The 19,793-nt window shown below is 40.4% G+C and overlaps 1 protein-coding gene across 3 annotated transcripts in view; it reads left to right on the forward strand.

Annotated features, from left to right (window-relative positions):
- Positions 1–19,793, forward strand: part of GALNTL6 (polypeptide N-acetylgalactosaminyltransferase like 6) — a 1,222,748-nt gene that overhangs the window by 1,106,477 nt on the left and 96,478 nt on the right. For all 3 annotated transcript variants that reach the window (XM_025385422.1, XM_025385423.1, XM_025385424.1), the window contains one exon: positions 18,409–18,516. In XM_025385422.1, the coding sequence (XP_025241207.1) occupies positions 18,409–18,516 (108 nt within the window). The remainder of the gene's footprint in view (positions 1–18,408; positions 18,517–19,793) is intronic.

A 19,793-nucleotide genomic window follows, 5' to 3' on the forward strand; every position in this document is an offset into this window, starting at 1 on the left:
TGGGCTAAATGCCCCAATTAAAAGACACAGACTGGCAAATTGGATAAAATGTCAAGACCCATCAGTGTGCTGTATTCAGGCAACCCATCTCACCTGCAGAGACACACATAGGCTCAAAATAAAGGGATGGAGAAAGATCTACCAAGCAAATAGAAAGCAAAAAAAGCAGGGGTTGCAATCCTAGTTTCTGATAAAACAGACTTTAAACCAACAAAGATCAAAAGAGACAAAGAAGGCCGTTACATAATGGTAAAGGGATCAATTCAACAAAAAGAGCTAACTATCCTAAATATATATGCACCCAATACAGGCACACCCAGATTCATAAAGTAAATCCTTAGAGACCTACAAAGAGATTTAGAACCCCACACAATAATAACAGGAGACTTTAACATCCCACTGTCGACATTAGATAGATCAATGAGACAGAAAGTTAACAAGGATATCCAGGATTTGAACACAGCACCAAACAGACCTAAATAGACATCTACAGAACTCTCCACCCCAAATCAACAGAATATACATTCTTCTCAGCACCACATCGCACTTATTCCAAAGTTGACCACATAGTTGCAAGTAAAGCACTCCTCAGCAAATGCAAAAGAACAGAAATTATAACAAACTGTCCCTCAGACTACAGTGCAATCAAACTAGAACTCAGGATTAAGAAACTCACTCAAAACCGCACAACTACATGGCAACTAAACAACCTGCTCCTAAATGACTACTGGGTACATAATGAAATGAAGGCAGCAATAAAGATGTTCTTTGAAACCAATGAGAACAAAGACACAACATATCACAATCTCTGGGACACATTTAAAGCAGTGTGTAGAGGGAAATTTATAGCACCAAATGCCCACAAGAGAAAGCAGGAAAGATATAAAATCGACACCCTAACATCACAATTAAAAGGACGAGAGAAGCAAGAGAAACACATTGAAAACCTAGCAGAAGGCAAGAAATAACTAAGATCAGAGCAGAAGTGAAGGACATAGAGACATGAAAAAACCTTCAAAAAATCAATGACTCCAAGAGCTGGTTTTTTGAAAAGATCAACAAAATAGATAGACTGCTAGTCCAAATAATAAAGAAGAAAAGAAAGAAGAATCAAATAGATGCAATAAAAAATGATAAAGTGGATATCACCACTGATCCCACAGAAATACAAACTACCATCAGAGAAAACTATAAATGCCTCTATGGAAATAAACTAGAAAATCTAGAAGAAATGGATAAATTCCTGGACACACCATCCCAAGTCTAAACAAGGAAGAAGTCAAATCCCTGAACAGACTGATAACAAGGTCTGAAATTAAGGCAGTAATTAATAGCCTATCAACAAAAAAAGTCCAGGACCAGATGTATTCACAACCTAATTCTACCAGAGGTACAAAGAAGAACTAGTACCATTCCTTCTGAAACTATTCCAATTAATAGAAAAAGAGGGACTCCTAGCTAACTCATTTTATGAGGCAGGCATCATCCTGATACCAAAGCCTGGCAGAGACACAACAAAAAAAAAGAATTGTAGAGCAATATCCCTGAGGAACATTGATGCAAAAATGCTTAATAAAATACTGGCAAACTAAATCCAGCAACACATCAAAAAGTTTATCCACCACAATCAAGTTGGTTTCATGCCTGGAATGCAAGGCTGGTTCAACATACGCAAATCAATAAACATAATCCATCATATAAACAGAACCAAAGACAAAAACCACATGATTATCTCAATAGATGCAGAAAAGGCCTTCAACAAAGTTCAACAGCCCTTCATGCTAAAAACTCCCAGTTGTTGATGGGATATATCTCAAAATAATAAGAGCTATTTATGACAAACCCACAGCCAATATTATACCAAATGGGCAAAAACTGGAAGGATTTCCTTTGAAAACTGGCACAAGACAGGGATGCCCTCTCTCACCACTCCTATTCAACATAGTGTTGGAAGTTCTGGCCAGGACAATCAGGCAGGAGAAAGAAATAAAAAGTATTCAATTAGGAAAAGAGGAAGTCAAATTGTCCCTGTTTGCAGATGACATGATTGTATATTTAGAAAACCCCATTGTCTCAGCCCAAAATCTCCTTAAGCTGATAAGCAACTTCAGCAAAGTCTCAGGATACAAAATCAATGTGCAAAAATCACAGGCATTCCTATACACCAATAATAGACAGACAGCCAAATTATGAGTGAACACCAATTCACAATTGCTACAAAGAGAATAAAATATCTAGGAACCCAGCTTACAAGGGATGTGAAGGACCTCTTCAAGGAGAACTACAAACCACTGCTCAATGAAATAAAAGAGGACACAAACAAATGGAAGAACATTCCATGCTCACAGAGAGGAAGAATCAATATTTTGAAAATGGCCATACTGCCCAAGGTAATTTATAGAGTCAATGCCGGCCCCATCAAGCTACCAATGACTTTCTTCACTGAATTGGAAAAAACTACTTTAAAGTTCATATGGAATCAAAAAAGAGCCCACATTGCCAAGACAATCCTAAGTCAAAAGAATAAAGCTGGAGGCATCATGCTACCTGACTTCAAACTATACTACAAGGCTACAGTAACCAAAACAGCATGGTACTGGTACCAAAACAGAGATGTAGACCAATGGAACAGAACCGAGCCCTCAGAAACAATACCACACATCTACAACCATCTGATCTTTGACAAACCTGACAAAAACAAGAAATGGGGAAAGGATTCCCTATTTAATAAATGGTGCTGGGAAAACTGGTTAGCCATATGTAGAAAGCTGAAACTGGATCTCTTCCTTACACCTTACACAAAAATTAATTCAAGATGGATTAAAGACTTAAATGTTAGACCCAAAACCTAAAAACCCTAGAAGAAAACCTAGGCAATACCATTTAGGATATAGGCATGGGCAAGGACTTCATGACTAAAACACCAAAAGCAATGGCAACAAAAGCCAAAATAGACAAATGGGATCTAATTAAACTAAAGAGCTTCTGCACAGCAAAAGAAACCACCATCAGAGTGAACAGGCAACCTACGGAATAGGAGAAGAATTTTGCAATCTACCCATCTGACAAAGTGCAAATATCCAGAATCTACAAAGAACTTAAACAAATTTACAACAAAAAGTCAAACAACCCCATCAAAAAGTGGGCAAAGGATATGAACAGACACTTCCTTAAAGAAGATATTTATGGAGCCAACAGAAACATGAAAAAAATGCTCATCATCACTGGCCATCAGAGAAATGCAAATCAAAACCACAATGAGATACCATCTCATACCAGTTAGAATGGCAGTCATTAAAGTCAGGAAACAATAGGTGCTGGAGAGGATGGGGAGAAATAGGAATGCTTTTACACTGTTGGTGGGACTGTAAACTAGTTCAACCATCAGGGAAGACAGTGTGGAGGTTCCTCAAGGATCTAAAACCAGAAATACCATTTGACCCAGCCGTCCCATTTATGGGCATATACCCAAAGGTTATAAAATCATGCTACTATAAAGACACATGCACCCATGTGTTTATTGCGGCATTATTCACAATAGCAAAGACTTGGAATCAACCCAAATGTCCATCAATGATAGACTGGATTAAGAAAATGTGGCACATATACACCATGGCATACTATGCAGCCATAAAAAAGGATGAGTTCGTGTCCTTTGTACGGACAAGGATGAAGCTGGAAACCATCATTCTGAGCAAACTATTGCAAGGACAGAAAAGCAAACACCGCATCTTCTCACTCATAGGTGGGAATTGAACAATGAGAACACTTGGACACAGGGTGGGGAACATCATACACTGGGGCCTGTCGTGGGGTTGGGGAGGGATAGCATTAGGAGAGATACCTAATGTAAATGACGAGGTTTTGGGTGCAGCACACCAACATGGCACATGTATACATATGTAACAAACCTCCACGTTGTGCACATGCACCCTAGAACTTAAAGTATAATTTTAAAAATAATAATAATAAAGAATTTGATTTTTATATTCTACATCAAGGTCAGCAACTTATAACACGTAGGCCAACAGAAGTTACCCAGTACTCCGTTTTCCTCTCCAAACAGCTAAGAATACATACAATGCCTTCCTTCCCCCAACACACACATTCACAGACCTGCATGTTATCATATGCCGACTCCTCTCATGGAGGCCAACATGTGGATACACATCAACCACCTCATGTAACCCCCCAACATACCAGAAAAATAGTTTGTCCACTGGGTAGACTATATCGTGTAATCACCATTCTTGAGCACCCACAATGTGCCTCCTCCAGATGCTGTGTGTATTATTTAATTTGGTCTTTACAATCACCTATGAAGTAGATATGTTACCCCAACTTTATGAAAGATGACAATGAGACTCAGAAATTGGTGACAACCTGCTCAATTGAAGCTGAGGTCACTGTGCCACACTGTGCACGTGTATCAACTTTTCCTAGAGATAGAAATAATTTGCAAACACCATTATAAACAGTTATGAGTCTTCACATTTTTTATTTTGGTGAAAACATCTTCGTATCGAATATTGCTAAAAAAAAAAAAAAAACTGACAAAAAATTTTAAACCGAGTATCTCTGATTCTTTGAAGTATTTATTGCAATGCTGTTCATTTGAGTAGCATTTGACTGAGTGATTGTTTTAAAGTGCACCCTTGGCCCTCCTAGAAACCCAAACCCTCACTGTTCATGAAAAGAGTTTTTAAATGTGGATTATTTGACTTTCAAGAAGACAGAAACCCACCACATTTTAACTTAGAAGAAAGGAAGAATTCAGGAGCAAGCTCATGGAAACAGTGCAGAAGTCAGGAAAATGGATGAGTCTCTTGGCCTGAGGGCCTCAAATGCTGCTAGGACCTTTTCTCTGCATGTCTCCCCACCATGCCTCTCTGTGTCTGCTTCATTTCCTCTCATGGACTCTCCTCCTGCCCCTCAGGTATGGCCACTGAAAGTTCTCAGGCTTTCATTTTCTGCTTCACCACCAGAGAGGTAGTTCCAGCCGGCATGATGAAACCTCAGAGAAGGACTTCAATTCAACTGGCCTGAGTCATGTTCCCACCCCTGCCATCAGGACATGGCAAGACTGACAGCCCAAGTGAGGGGCAAAGGAAAATCCAGTTTGAATATTTCTATAAAAGAAGGAAGTTTCTGTTCCACTTCAGAAAGTCAACTTTTTAAAAATGTTTTTAAAACTTTGATTGTATTTTTAGCAGATGGTGAATCCAGAAAATCTAAGCAATAAACTCAAATTCTGGAGACATATGAAAATATGCTAAAAAGCAGGTGCTTTGCCTCTGATGTAAATTCTAAGCTGAAGAATAATGAATTAAGGGAAATGACAGGTTAGGTCTTTAATTACATTTTACCCAAAGAAGCACTCTTCAGATGTTCAAATCCAGGTTTTCCTCCCCAAGACAAAGTTTTGAATAAACATTAAGTGATACATCTAAGTTCCATCCCCCGCCCCCAAATCACTGCTTTTAAGGTTGCTTAATGTTATTGTAGAAATTAACACTTTCTTAAACGTAGTGATCCCATGAACAATGTACCTCTGAAGCTCTTCTGCTACCACTCAGACCTCTAGAAACTCATTAAATGCAAGATTGACCACATTTTTTGTACTGACACAATAGAACATTTCTGACTTATAAAAAATCCTGAGCAGGTAATTCAAGAAACTAGGGAATTTTCCCCTGGAAATAAAACCATCATATTCTCATTAAAGACTGCAAACGCATTTCTAATTTCTACTTTTATTTAATTAGATCAACAAATAGAAAAGGGGGATCAGGACAACTCAAAATAAGCTGTTCTTTTTTTCTCACTATCTCAAAGAATAACCTCAAAATCCAGATTTCTAGGAATAGAGGAAAGCAATGCTTTCTGGGAAGTGTATCTTCCCAAAATTACCCTTTTTAGATCTGAAAGGTGTAGTTTTTAAATACACCTAGCCCAGAAAAGTAGTTTAATGATAGACATAACCCTTTTCAAAATCTATATCCCAAAGCTTTTCATGTTAACAATATTTTAATTTCTAGATAGATGGTAAAGTACTTGACTGTCTAGTCTTAAGAATTTTTTCAACCTTACCCTGCCTAAGCCATACCATACAATCAGAAAGTTACTTTCAGGTCCTAGAAATTTATTTATTTATTTATATAGAGAGTGCTGTATTTTTAACATCACTTATTAATTTATAATAAACCACTTGTGAATGAAAATAAGCTCAAAAAAGCTTATTCCCTTGAAATTTACATTTGAATGTACTATGGTCATAGCTGTTTTATTTTATTTTATTTTTTTTTTAATGGCAGCTAGCTACAGAGTGAGTTATCATTAAGTAACTCAGTTGTCTGGAATTAACCTCACTTTATATTAATAAACCAATAACTCATTCATTCCGTCAGTCAACAAATACCTACAAAGTACCATGTGTCAGGCACTGTTATAGATGCCTCGGATACATCACTTAATGAACATAATAAATAAGTGAGGTATCTACTGAGTTAGAAGGTGTGAGAACACAGGCAGAAAAGGGTGATGCGTACTGAGAGTGTAGGATGGACCAAAAGGATTTGGAGCTACGACTTGAAGGAGATGAGGGAATTAGCCATGTGGAGTTCTGCAAGAAGACAATTCCAGGCAGAGGAAACAGCCAAGATTAAAGCCCTAGGGTGACAGAGTATCCGGCTTGTAGGAGGAACAGAAAAGAAACCAGAATAGCTTGGGCAGAAGGAGGGAAGTAAAGAATCATAGGAAACAAGATTAGAGAGAAAGCCAATTTTGGAGCTGAATTTTATTTTATTTTATTTTATTTTTGAGATGGAGTCTTGCTCTGTTGCCCAGATTGAAGTGCAGTGGTGCGATCTCAGCTCACTGCAAGCTCCGCCTCCCGAGTTCACACTATTCTCCTGCATCAGCCTCCTGAGTAGCTGGGACTACAGGCGCCCACCACCACGACTGGCTAACTTTTTTGTATTTTTAGTAGAGACGAGGTTTCACCATGTTAGCCAGGATGGTCTAGATCTTCTGACCTCGTGATCTGCCTGCCTCGGCCACCCAAAGTGCTGGGATTACAGGCTTGAGCCACCACATCCAGCCTGAATGCTTTTAATAAATACTTTTTTGAGTATTTGAATTATCATTTCCATAAAGCATATTATGCTTCATCTTATACCTGATCATAATACTCCCTTTTTATCCTCCTTATAACCAGTTTCTTATTAAAACTAATTTGATAGTTCATGTGACCACTATAATTGTATGATTCTACTGAATTTAACATTCTCTATGTCCAAATTTCAGGTTGTGACTGATGCTGAAAATTGTTTTAAAAATAAGACATGTAATTATTACATCAATTTGAACTACATTATGATAAAAGAAAAAATGCCAGCCCCGGCACAGTGGCTCATGCCTATAATCCCAGCACTTTGGGAAGCCAAGGCAGGTGGATGACTTGAGGTCAGGAGTTCAAGAGCAGCCTAGCCAATATGGTGAAACCTGTCTCTACAAAAAATACAAAGATTAACTGGGTGTGGCAGTGGGCCTCTATAATTCCAACTATTCGGGAACTTGAGGCAGGAGAATTGCTTTAACCTTGGAAGCAGAGGTTGCAGTGAGCCATGATTGCCCACTGCACTCCAGCCCGGGCAACAGAGCAAGACCCTGTCTCAAAAAAAAAAAAAGCAAAGAAAAAATGCATGTATTCATTCATAGGTAAAATAACATTTCTTCAAAATACTTATGCTGTCAAAAGAAGACACGTTATTTACAAATGTAAAATATTTCTCTAAGAGTTAAATACTAAAGTATGGCGATATGGTTTGACTGTGTCCCCACCCAAATCTCAACTTCAATTGTATCTCCCAGCATTCTCATATGTTGTGGGAGGGACCCCAGGGGAGGTAATTGAATCATGGGGGTCAGTCTTTCCCAGGCTATTCTCATGATAGTGAATAAGTCTTACTAGATCTGATATGTTTATCAGGGCTTTCCACTTTTGCTTCTTCCTTTTTCTCTTGCCACCACCATGTAAAAAGTGCCTTTCACCTGCCATCATGATTCTGAGGCCTACCCAGCTATGTGCAACTTTAAGTCCAATTAAACCTCCTTTTCTTCCCAGTTTCAGGTATGTCTTTATCAGCAGCATGAAAACGGACTAATACATACGGCCTACCAATTTTTTTAGACTATCATCACATCATACTACCAAAAATGTCTTTTAAAAATATAATCCATATATTTCAGAACAAATATAGAATTTGATATCTGCCACAACAGTGTGCTTTCCTAAGGAATCACGTTCCCACCCTAATACCTAAACCATCTACTGTATCAGAATGTGAATGCTTCTACTGAAATGTGCATAGTTATTGGAAGACTAAAAGAAAAAAAAAGTCGTGCGTAGTGATATCCAGGAGATAGAGACAAAAACAACTCCTAAGATTAGAGATAGTGGAAGCAGTGTGCTATAGTAAAAGTAAGGGGGCCCTGAGGTTGTGTGAAGCTACACTAAATTAGAAAAGCCTTAGGGGCTTCCACATAAGTAGGAGCACTAAGTGTAATTGAAGGAAGAAGCCACTGTACTCACCTACTCCACAAATATTTATTGTTTTCTATGTGCTGAACCCTTCAATAGTAGCTGGAGATATAGTAGTGAAAAAAAACAAGTCATGGAATTTATAGTCCAGTGAGGGAAGGCAGATGCTAAGCAAATCAAACAGGAGCACTCAAAGAAATCACTTCATTGCAGTTATCCTAAGTGCTATTGTTAGACTAGGCGTATAGCTAAACATGACCAGGATGGGGAGCCCCTGAGGACATGGAGGTCTGGAAAAATCTAGCACCTCAGAGATCACCGGAAACAACTAGACTAGTTACAAACAGAGAGAGGAGAAGTATCTATGCAGGAAGGCCCGCTCCTTAAGATACCCAGTAATCATCTCTTTGCAGTTAACCTGTCAGGATGTAGCTGGGTGCATACTGACAAGGAGGAGAAGAGGGTTTATTAGTCTATTTTCATGCTACTGATAAAGACATACCCAAGACTGGGCAGTTTACAAAATAAAGCAGTTTAATGGACTTACAGTTCTACATGACTGGGAAGGTCTCAGGATCACGGCAGAAGGCAAGAAGGAGCAAGCCACATCTTACATGGTGGCAGGCAAGAAAGAACTTATGCAAGGAAATCCCTCCTTATAAAACCATCAGCTCTCATAAGACTTATTCACTATCATGAGAACAACACTGGAAAGACTCAACCCCATGATTCAGTTACCTTCCACTGGCTCCCTACTGTGTCTGGAATTGGTGAGTTCTTGGTCTCGCTGACTTCAAGGAGGAAGCCGCAGACCCTCGCAGTGAGTGCTGCAGTTCTTAAACGTGGTGTGTCCAGAACTTGTTCCTTCAGATGTTCAGATATGTCTGCAGTTTCTTCCTTCTGATGGGTTTGTGGTCTCGCTGGCTTCAAAAATGAAGCTGCAGACCTTTGCAGTGACTGTTACAGCTCATAAAAGCAGCCTTGATCCAAAAAGTGAGCAGCAGCAAGATTCATTGTAAAGAGCAAAACAACAAAGCTTCTACAGCAGAGAATGGGACCCTGGTAGGTTGCTACTGCTGGCTGCCCAGCCTGCTTTTATTCCCTTATCTGACCCCACCCACATCTTGCTGACTGGTCCATTTTACAGAGAACTGATTGGTCCATTTTACAGAGAGCTGATTGGTCCATTTTGACAGAGTGCTGATTGGTGTGTTTACAATCCTTTAGCTAGACACAGAGTGCTAGACAGAAAAGTTCTCCAAGACCCCACTAGGTTAGCTAGATACAGAGTACTGATTGGTTTATTAACAAACCTTGAGCTAGACACAGGGTGCTGATTGGTGTATTTGCAATCCCTTAGTTAGACATAAAGGTTCTTCAAGTTCCCACTAGATTAGCTAGATACAGAGTACTGATTGGTGTATTTACAAACCTTGAGCTAGACACAGGGTGCTGATTGGTATATTTACAATCCCTTAGCTAGACATAAAGATTCTCCAAATCCTACTAGACTCAGGAGCCCAGCTGGCTTCACCTAGTGGATCCCACACCGGGGCTGCAGGAGGAGCTGCCCACCAGTCCGGAGCTGCCTGCCTGCATTCTTCAGGCCTTGGGCAGTCAATGGGACTGGGAACCGCCACGCAGGTGGCAGTGCTCATTAGGGAGGCTCCGGCAGTGCAGGAGCCTAAGGCTGGCAGGGGAGGCTTGGGCATGGTGGGCTGCAGGTCCCGAGCCCTCCCCTAGAGGGGAGGCAGCTGAGGCCAGGCAAGAATTCAAGCACAGCGCCGGCAGGCTGGCACTACTGGGGGACCCAGCACATCCTCTGCAGCTGCTGGCCCGGGTGCTAAGCTTCTCGCTGCCCTGAGTGGTGGCACCTGTGGGCAGCTCCGAGTGTGGGGCCTGCTGAGCCCATGCCCACCCGGAACTAGCATTGGCCTGCGAGCCCCGTGCCAGCCCCATTTCCCACCCGCGCCTCTCCCTCCACACCTCCCAGCAAGCAGAGGTAACCAGCTCTGGCCTTGGCCAGCCCAGAGAGGGGCTCCCACAGTGCTGTGGTGGGCTGAAGGGCTCCTCAAGCACTGCCAGAGTGGACGCTGAGGCCGAGGAGGCACCCAGAGTGAGGGCTGCTAGCATGTTGTCACCTCTCACTACCACTACACTTGGGAATTGTGGGAGCTACAATTCAGGATGAGATTTGGGTGAGGGCACAGGAAATGGTATCAGAGGGCAGAGACACTCCTAAGAAATATGCAGGTACAGTAAGTATAGATCTGACCTCTATACAACCGTCCTGGGATGGTGCTAATGAACAATGCAGCCACTAGGTAGACTTAGTATCCAACACTGCCTCATGCATGCACACCAAGGGGAGTATATTAGTCTGTTTTCACACTGCTGATAAAGACATACCCAAGACTTGGCAAGTTACAAAAGAAAGAGGTTTAAATGAATTTACGGTTCCACATGGCTGGGGAGGCCTCACTATCATGGCGGAAGGCAAGGAGGAGCAAGTCACATCTCACTTGAATGGCAGCAGGCAAAAAGAGCTTGTGCAGGAAAACTCCCCCCTTATAGTAACCATCAGATCGCGTGAGGCTTACTCAGTACCACAAGAACAGCACAGGAAAGACCTGCTCCCATGATTCAATTACCTCCCACCGGGTCCCTCACACAACGCCTGGGAATTCAAGATGAGATTTGTGTGGGGACAGAGCAAAACCATACAGGGGAGGGTCCCACAAGCCTGGGGAGGGAACTCGGTAGGGAAAGGTCACGGACTTAAGGCAGAAGCGGGAAATCTACACAAAGAAAAAAGGTGATGACTTAAGACAGAGGTGAAAACTTCAAGAAAAAATTCAACATCATAAAAACCCAATGCAGAACTCTCTGAGTGTGCCTGGCCCATTCTCTTTCAGCAGCCCGCTCTGCTTCATCTTTCAGAGTGTCCTATCCCTTTAAATAAACTCTCTGCTCCTTCTTTACCTTCAAGTAAAGCTTTCTGCTGCCTTTGAACTGGCCACAACCTTTCTCCCAAGACTATTAAGGACTGAGTTTTCCCGCACTTCCGGGCACCACTGTCTCCAGTTGAAAGAAGGCTCCATGTGCTCAAACCTTTAAGTGGGTCACACATTAGAGCTTCATCTGGTGACGGATGCGTGGCTAGTGAGTGCTCACTACGTATTTGTTCACTTAACGAAATATGTGAAAGAGAAGCACAGGATAGAGTGAGAGCATGAAACAGGGAATCCCAACCAAATCTGGGGGCTCAATGTGAGTTAAGCTGAAACCTGGAAAATAAAGAGGAGAAGACAAGGAATAGGAAAGAAGGAAAGGGAAGAGGAGAAGGTGGGAGAAATTTCTTTGGAGAAAACAACTGATGGCAGCAAGCTCTGAGGAGGGAAACCTGATCCTTCCTAAGGAATTAAAAGTAGCTCTGACCAGGGGAGTGGGAGGGTAGTGACTGAGAGACAAGCAGGCAAAGGCCAGATCCTGCAAGGTCTTGGAACCTTTATGGAAGAGTTGTAACTTTGCCCTAAGAGCAATAGAAAACCACTGAAGGATTTTGATAGAGGAATGGTATGCTCAGATATATGTTTTTTTGTTGTCTTTTTTTTTCAAGACAGAGTTTCGCTCTGTCGCCGAGGCTAGAGTGCAGTGGTGCGATCTCCGCTCACAGCAAGCTCTGCCTCCCGGGTTCACACCATTCTCCTGCCTCAGCCTCCCAAGTAGCTGGGACTACAGGCGCGCGCCACCAAACCCGGCTAATTTGTTTGTATTTTTATTAGAGACGGGGTTTCACCATGTTAGATGGTTCTGTCTCCTGACGTCGTGATCCGCCGCCTCGGCCTCCCAACGTGCTGGGATTACAGGCGTGAGCCACCACGCCCGGCTTTTTTTTTTTTTTTTTAAGTGATCACAGGGGCAGTATGTAGGGTAAAAGATAAATCCTAGGATTCTATCGTTTTCTCAACACTGAATTTAGAATTTAAAAAGTCTGCTCAGGAGTTTCTTGATTTTGACTTAACTACACAGAGAAACTTCTGAGGGGAAGAATTTTAAGAACCAGGATGAGGTTATCAATAGAAGACATGAATTTTGATTCCTTGGAAATGGTGGTAGACAGAACTCTAAGATGACCCTCTTCCTTGGTTTACTTACATGAATATGTCAACATTACATGGTAAAAGAGATTTGACAGATGTAATTAAGGTTATCAATCAGTTCACTTTCAGAAGAGGAGGTGATCATGGTAGGCCTCATCTAATCACATGAGTTTAACCACTGCTGGGACAGAAGGTCTGTGAAGCAAGGAACTAAAAATGGTGTCAATAAGCTGAGAATGGTCCCCAGTCAGCAGCCATCAAGAAAATGGGGATCTCAGTCCCACAATTACAAAGTGAATTCTGGCAATAACCTAAATAAGCTTGAAAGCAGATTCTTCCCCTGAGGCTCCAGGTAAGAGCTCCACCCAGCAGACACCTAGACTTCAGCCTTGTGAGACCCTTGGTGGAGAACCTTGTTGAGCCCTCATGGACTCCTGAGCTACAGAACTGTGATACAGTAAATGTCTGTTGTTTTAAACAACTAAGGATGTGGTCATCTGTTATGCATGTACATCTGTAAACACTGTGTTAGAGTGACCCTCTGAGAATAATTAGTTGAAATTTTATTACTGTGTGTCTATTAGGTTGCTTTGTTATATCTTAAAAAGGAAAGAGTCTTACTTACCCATTTGGGCTGCTATAGCAAAGTGCTATAGACTGAGTGGCTTATAAATAATAAAAATTTTTTTCTCACTGTTCTGGATGCTACAAGTCTGATATCAGAGTGCCAGCATTCTTGGGTTCTGGAGAGGGCTCTCTACCAGGTTGCAGACTGCCAACTACTCATTGTATCTTCACATGGCAGAAAGACAGTGAGAGAGCTCTCTGGGGTCTCCCTTACTAGTCCACTAATTCTATTCTTGAGAACTCTACCCTCATAACTTAATCAGCTCCCAGGACCCCACCTCCGAATACCACCACATTGGAGGTTAAAATTTCAACATATGAGTTTGATAGGGTGGGTGGATACAAACATTCAATCCATAACAGAAAGCAATAATGATTTATTGAACTTTCTATTGTGGCGGTTTTCATTCTGCAAATACTCTCTTAAGAAGCATGTAGTTCACTTGTGCTCACTTTGTAAGTATTTTACAAGATCACATGAAGTGAAGAATAGGTTAAGGCCAGAAAATGTAGGGCCTTGCTCCAGACCTTGACCCCACATCTTGTCCTCACTTATCACCATCTTCTAATCCTGCAGGAAAGATTGGCCACCTCCAGAAGCTAATCAATATTGTCACTTTTTTGTGAAAAATAAAAGGCTGTGCCAACAAATTCCTATCTCCCAGCTGCAGATGATAAGAAAGTTTCTTTGCCTTGACATTTGCTTATCTTTGACCAATAAGAACTGACATTTGATTATACACTGGATTATCCAACATTCTCCTCCCTCCCATTTTCCACCCTATCACCTGTTGTCGAATTACTTTTAAATTCTACCTCTTGAAAATGCAGGAATAAGAATTAAAGTAATCTCCTAAATAATTACAGTCACTACATTTGATTAAAAATATCAGAAGAGGCTGAGAAAAAAAAAATGACTATTCATTAGGGTGGAACAATGTCTACAATAAATCCAAAATCTTGGTAATTTAACATTAATAAGAATTTTCTATTGCTTGTCTCACAATTTGGAGGAGGAGGCACGAGTAATTCTTCACCCAGTTTTCAGCAACCCTGTCCCCATCCATTTAATGATTCTACCATCTGCTAGGGCCTCAGAATCCTCCTCTGTATCTTCTGCAATTACTCAGGCTCTGAGGGAAAAATGTATCATAAATAAAGTAGAGAAAGAAGTCCACTAGTGATTTCTTTCGCCCAGAGGTGATGCACATCACTTCCATTTGCATTCCACTGGCAAGAAACAGTACATAGTCACATCTAAATACAAAGGAGCTGGGAATTATAACTTGGCTGTATGCCCAGGAGGAAGTGAGCATGGAAATTGCTGAGTCCTAGCTCTGTATCCCGTACAATCGAATAAGATGAAAACTATAAGTGATCCATAAACTTTGGTTATCGGTGCTAGTAATTCACCTTTATCATGGATTTAGAAATATGTAGTTCCAATTACTACTGTTGCACAACAAAGCCTAACACCATAAAGCAACTGTTTTATTAAGCTTTTGGATTTTGTGGGCCGCAAATTCAAAAAAAGGCACAGAAGAGATAGCTTGTTTCGGCTCTGTGGTATATGGAGTCTCTGGAGGATGATTCAACAGCAAGGGGCTGGAATCACGTAGAGGCATCTTTATTCACAGGGTTGGCAGCTAATGTTGGCCAGCAGATAAAACCCTAAGTAAAGGTATTTACCCAATGCATGACATCTCAGGTGCTTGGACTTTTTCACAATGGTCAATTGTGAAATTCCTCAGAGTCAAATTTCTCACATGGAAGCCCAGAGTTTCAAAAACAAATGCCCCAGAGGACAGGTTATGTGGCCTTTTATGACCTATCTTCAACCACTTCTGTTGTACTCTACTGGTCTAAGAATTCATAAGCCCACCCTAATTCAAAGAGAGGAGGCATAGACTGATCCCCTAATGGGAAATTGGTTACCAAGGTCACATTGCAGAGGCGTATGTGCAGTGGAAGATATTGTGGTGTCTAACTTTGGAAACTATAATCTCCCACATACATTATCTTAGAATCACTGAATTTCAGTGTTTGAAAGGACTCCTTACTCTATAGAACAAGAGCCAGCAAACAATAGCGCACTGCCAGTTTTTGTAATCAGGGTTTAACTGAAAGTACACTATGCCTATTTGTTAGCAGATTTGAGGAGTTGCAAAAGATACCATATGACCTACAAAGGCAAAAGTATTTATTTTCTGGCCCTTTACAGAAAGAGTTTGCATAATCTGTGGATACAATATCAATTAAACATATGGGCACTGAAGTTAAACCACTAGGTTTTCAAATCTCAGTTCGGAAGTGGCCAGTTATGTGGCTTTGAACAAGCTACTCAGCGTCTCTAGGCTGCCATTTTCCCACCTTCATAACTGGGGAAACAGTAAAGTCTGTCATTGAATTGTGAGCATTACATGAAATAATTAATGAAAAGGGCATAATAACCATTCATAAACGCTAACTCATGCTGTAGAATTGCCTTAAAGTATCAGCTAGATCAAATGTCCATTCGAGTCATATGTTTATCCCCAGTGTCATCTGCTGCAGATTTCAACACATCTAGTGATACGGGAAGTTCATTCGATCTTTAATCATTTTATTAGAAATTTCTTCCTACTAGGTTAAAATCTGCCCCCTTATAGCTATATGTAATTAATCCTGGTTCTACCTCCTAAAGGCTCTACAGAATATCTCTTCCAAATATTAGGTTCTTTGAAAAGGCTATCTCTGAATTTTATCTTATCAGAACTACACATCTTTAGTTCTTTCAACTGCCTCTCTTAAGACAGAGTTCGCATCACTTTTCCACTTCAAAATGCCCTTTAGAAGGAACTATAAATAGCATGTGTCCAGAAATTAGCGAAAGACTTCAGGCCTGTAGATAGATCTATATCGTTGGTCCCTAAATTCTCCATAGTAGTGACATGTGGAAGAGTTGATTTCTTAAGATCCTCGGACGAGTGTTTGTTGTTGCCTTTTAATTTTCAATGTTATATAGCTCCATCCTGTGGAGATCTTTCCAGATGTTCATAATTTACTTTAGACTGTCCACTGCCCTTACCAGCTTTATATCACCCACACATATTTCTGAAGGCTTGATCCAAATCATTAATAAATATTCCATCAAGTTGAAATTAATACTATGAGTAATCCTGAACTCAATTACAGCAACTGAATGTTGCTTTAATAATTGCATTTCTTCCTTCTTGGACTTCCATTGACCTTAATCACTATTTGTTCAACCATTCTCACTTGGGTGTCATTTCTCTTAGTGAAAGAAATTGGAAGCAAATATAAAGGAAAACATTAGCACTTCTCTTTCTCTCTTTCAATATTACACTTCAAATAAAGATATGTATCTGTATTACTCAGGGGTCTCCGGAGAAACAAAACCAAGAGGAGAGAGAGATTAATTTTAAGGAATTGGCTCACATGATTGTGGAAGCTTGGTAGGTCCACAATCTTCAGAGTAGGTGGGCAAGCTGGAGACCCAGGGATTCTGCTGGCAGAATTCCTTCTTGCTCAGTAGAGGTCAGACTTTGTTCTATTAACACCTTCATCCAGTTGGATGAGGCCCATCCATATCATAGAAGGTAATTCACTTTACTCAAAGTCCACTGATTTCAAATGTTAATCGAATGCAAAAAAAACACCTTCACAGAAAGATCCAGAATAGTGTTTGACCAAATGTCTGGTCGCTGTGGTCCAGCCAAGTTGAGTCATAAAATTAACCATCAGAGTATCTCTTTTTATAATCATTTATCTTACAATAAAAATATCTAAGACTATAGCTTATATGAATCCTAGATTTATGTTTTGATAATTAGTTCTTTTATAATAGATGGTCTGTTATATAAAACCACAATTAAGTGTGCGTCTGTCTGAGAAGGCAGTCATGGTAAAATATAACCATGACTTTTGTTACTAAATATAAAAGTATGGCATCTTGGGCCAGGTGCGGTGGCTCACGCCTGTAATCTCAACACTTTAGGAGATTGAGGTGGACGGATCACCTGAAGTCAGGAGTTCCAGACTAGCCTGGCCAACATGGTGAAACCCCACCTCTACTAAAAATACAAAAAAATTAGCTGAGCATCGTGGTGGGCACCTGTAATCTCAGCTACTTGGGCAGCTGAGGCAGGAGAATTGCTTGAACCCAGGAGGCAGAGGTTGCAGTGAGCCGAGCTTGCGCCATTCCACAGCAGCCTGGGCAACAAGAGCGAAACTCCATCTCAAAACAAAAGAAAAGAAGGTACAGCATCTTAACTGATTATTTTCTGTACCTAAGAAAAAGATCAGTTTGGGGGAGAGAAATGAGAATGCAACTCTGATTTTTAAGGTTAGCATTGCTGCAAGTTTCAGAATGCAACTTAAAACTTATGCATATGCTTGTGTTCTTTAAAGCATTCACCTATTTTTAAAATTCCACTTTTTATATGTTAAATTTTTAAATTAGCATTTTAATTTCAAATGTTATTTCTTCAAATGATTTTTACAAGATTATTGAAACAAATATCTATATAAATAAGATGTCTAAGTATGAAATGTGGGTTCAATACAATATTTGTAAGAAAATTTTACTAGAATTTTTCTTAAGCCAACATATTGTCTATAGAAACAAGATTTTATTGAACTACTATTTTAGTTTCGGTTTTTTTGTTGTTGTTGTTAAGACAGGATCTCGCTCTGTTGCCCAGGCTGAAGTGCAGTGGTGCAAACATAGGTCACTGCAGCAAGCCATTCTCCCACCTCAGCCTCCCAAGTAGCTGGGGCTGCAGGCGCACACCACCACATCCAGCTAATTTTTGTATTTTTTGTAGAGATGAAGTTTTGTCATGTTGCACAGGCTGGTCATGACCTCCTGGGCTCAAGTGATCCTCCCTCCTTGGCCTCCCAAAGTACTGGAATTACAGGCATGAGCCACTGCACTCAGCTGTATTTTGGTTTTAAACTTTTATGAATCTAGATTTCTTAAAACATGGTTTTCTTTTTTGGTTAGCCATTTATAATAAGTAGAACTTATTGATTTAAAGACTTTTAGAGATTTTAAGATGGTTTGTGAGTCCTACTGATAATTCCTTTCTTGTGTGAAATTCACTGTTGTCTTCTGTTCTGTTTTTCCCTTTTCAGGTTTGGATGTGTGGAGGAGAAATGTTTGATGTTCCGTGTTCCAGAGTTGGTCATATCTACAGGAAGTACGTTCCATACAAAGTTCCATCTGGGACCAGCCTGGCAAGAGTGAGTAACTCAGCATCAGAACAGACTGGGGTCAATATGGCTTTCGGTAACCAGAGTAACCAGCCTTGCCCATGGCATAGGTCATCTAAGGCACAGTCTGAGAAAAGCTCTCCGGTGTATAGACAGCTCCTGTGCTTCTCAGAGTCTTATTGCCATTGCTTAAAGAAGTATTAACCATTATGCTATTTCTTGTTACGAATTGTTTCAAAGCATTGTCACATACATTATATCTAATCTTCACCATTACCTTCTGAAGTCTGTGTTCTTATCTTTATTTTGTAGATGGGAAAATGAAGTGTGAACTAGGTGGTTGTTCATGCTCACATGAATGCCAAATAGCAGAGTAGGTCTGCGGTCCTGGGGCAGTCAGTTCTCTCCACCCACATGGAATGTGGAAGGATCTGTAATAAGTCAGATGGAAAAAGGGGTAAAGGGAGATGGGAAAAGGTGGATGCCCAAACTCTGCCTTCTCTTTTATAACTAGGGCCAGCTCTGTCTCAAATTTCTCCCCATCCTCAACATTTCAAAATTGGCTCAGGTTAAGACTTTTTTCCAATATTGTCTTGAATAAAACCTTTCTTGTAAACCAGATGCAAAGATGCTCTTCTCTTCTGCCATTTAAACATTTTTATGCATGTTTAGCAGAACAGTCTCACAATACTGTCGCCAAACAATCCTGACAATTTCTCTGCTTTCCATATTACTTTCTTCAGGGATGAGTCAGTTTTTGTTGCCACAATATGTACCTGCTACTGCTCAGAATCCAAATCTAGAAAAAGAGTATTTTATCACACTGCTACCCTAGAAATCAAATCCTGAATTATTCATTTTGGTTCTTTTACTAATAAGGCTGCAAGATATAACTATTTGGATCTTTTATATAAGGCTCACATAACAAGCTTTTGTAAAAATAAATGAATTCACCAGGAATCGTTAGAGTACCAATTACACAAGGGTAGAGCTTTGATCTGTGTCAGTTACTGCTGTACTCCCAGAACCTAAAACAAGGCTTAGGGAACACTCAGGTATTTGTTGAAAGAATTAATTAATCAGGAAAGCTAAGAGAGGAAAATACTGGAGATGTAAGTTGTTACTAAAACTTAAATACTTTTTAATGAGTATAACAAAATTTTCTTTTACAGCGAATCTTCGTGTGTGGGGGGAGTCGTTCTTCCTTATTCCCTTTCTGAGAGTATTCATCAACTGTCATTTTTCTTTAGTCACATCCACATTCTGTAACAGCAATTAGAGTTCCTAGTAATAAAATGACCTTACAT

Source organism: Theropithecus gelada, chromosome 5 (assembly GCF_003255815.1).
Source record: "Theropithecus gelada isolate Dixy chromosome 5, Tgel_1.0, whole genome shotgun sequence".
NCBI classification, from domain to species: domain Eukaryota; kingdom Metazoa; phylum Chordata; class Mammalia; order Primates; family Cercopithecidae; genus Theropithecus; species Theropithecus gelada.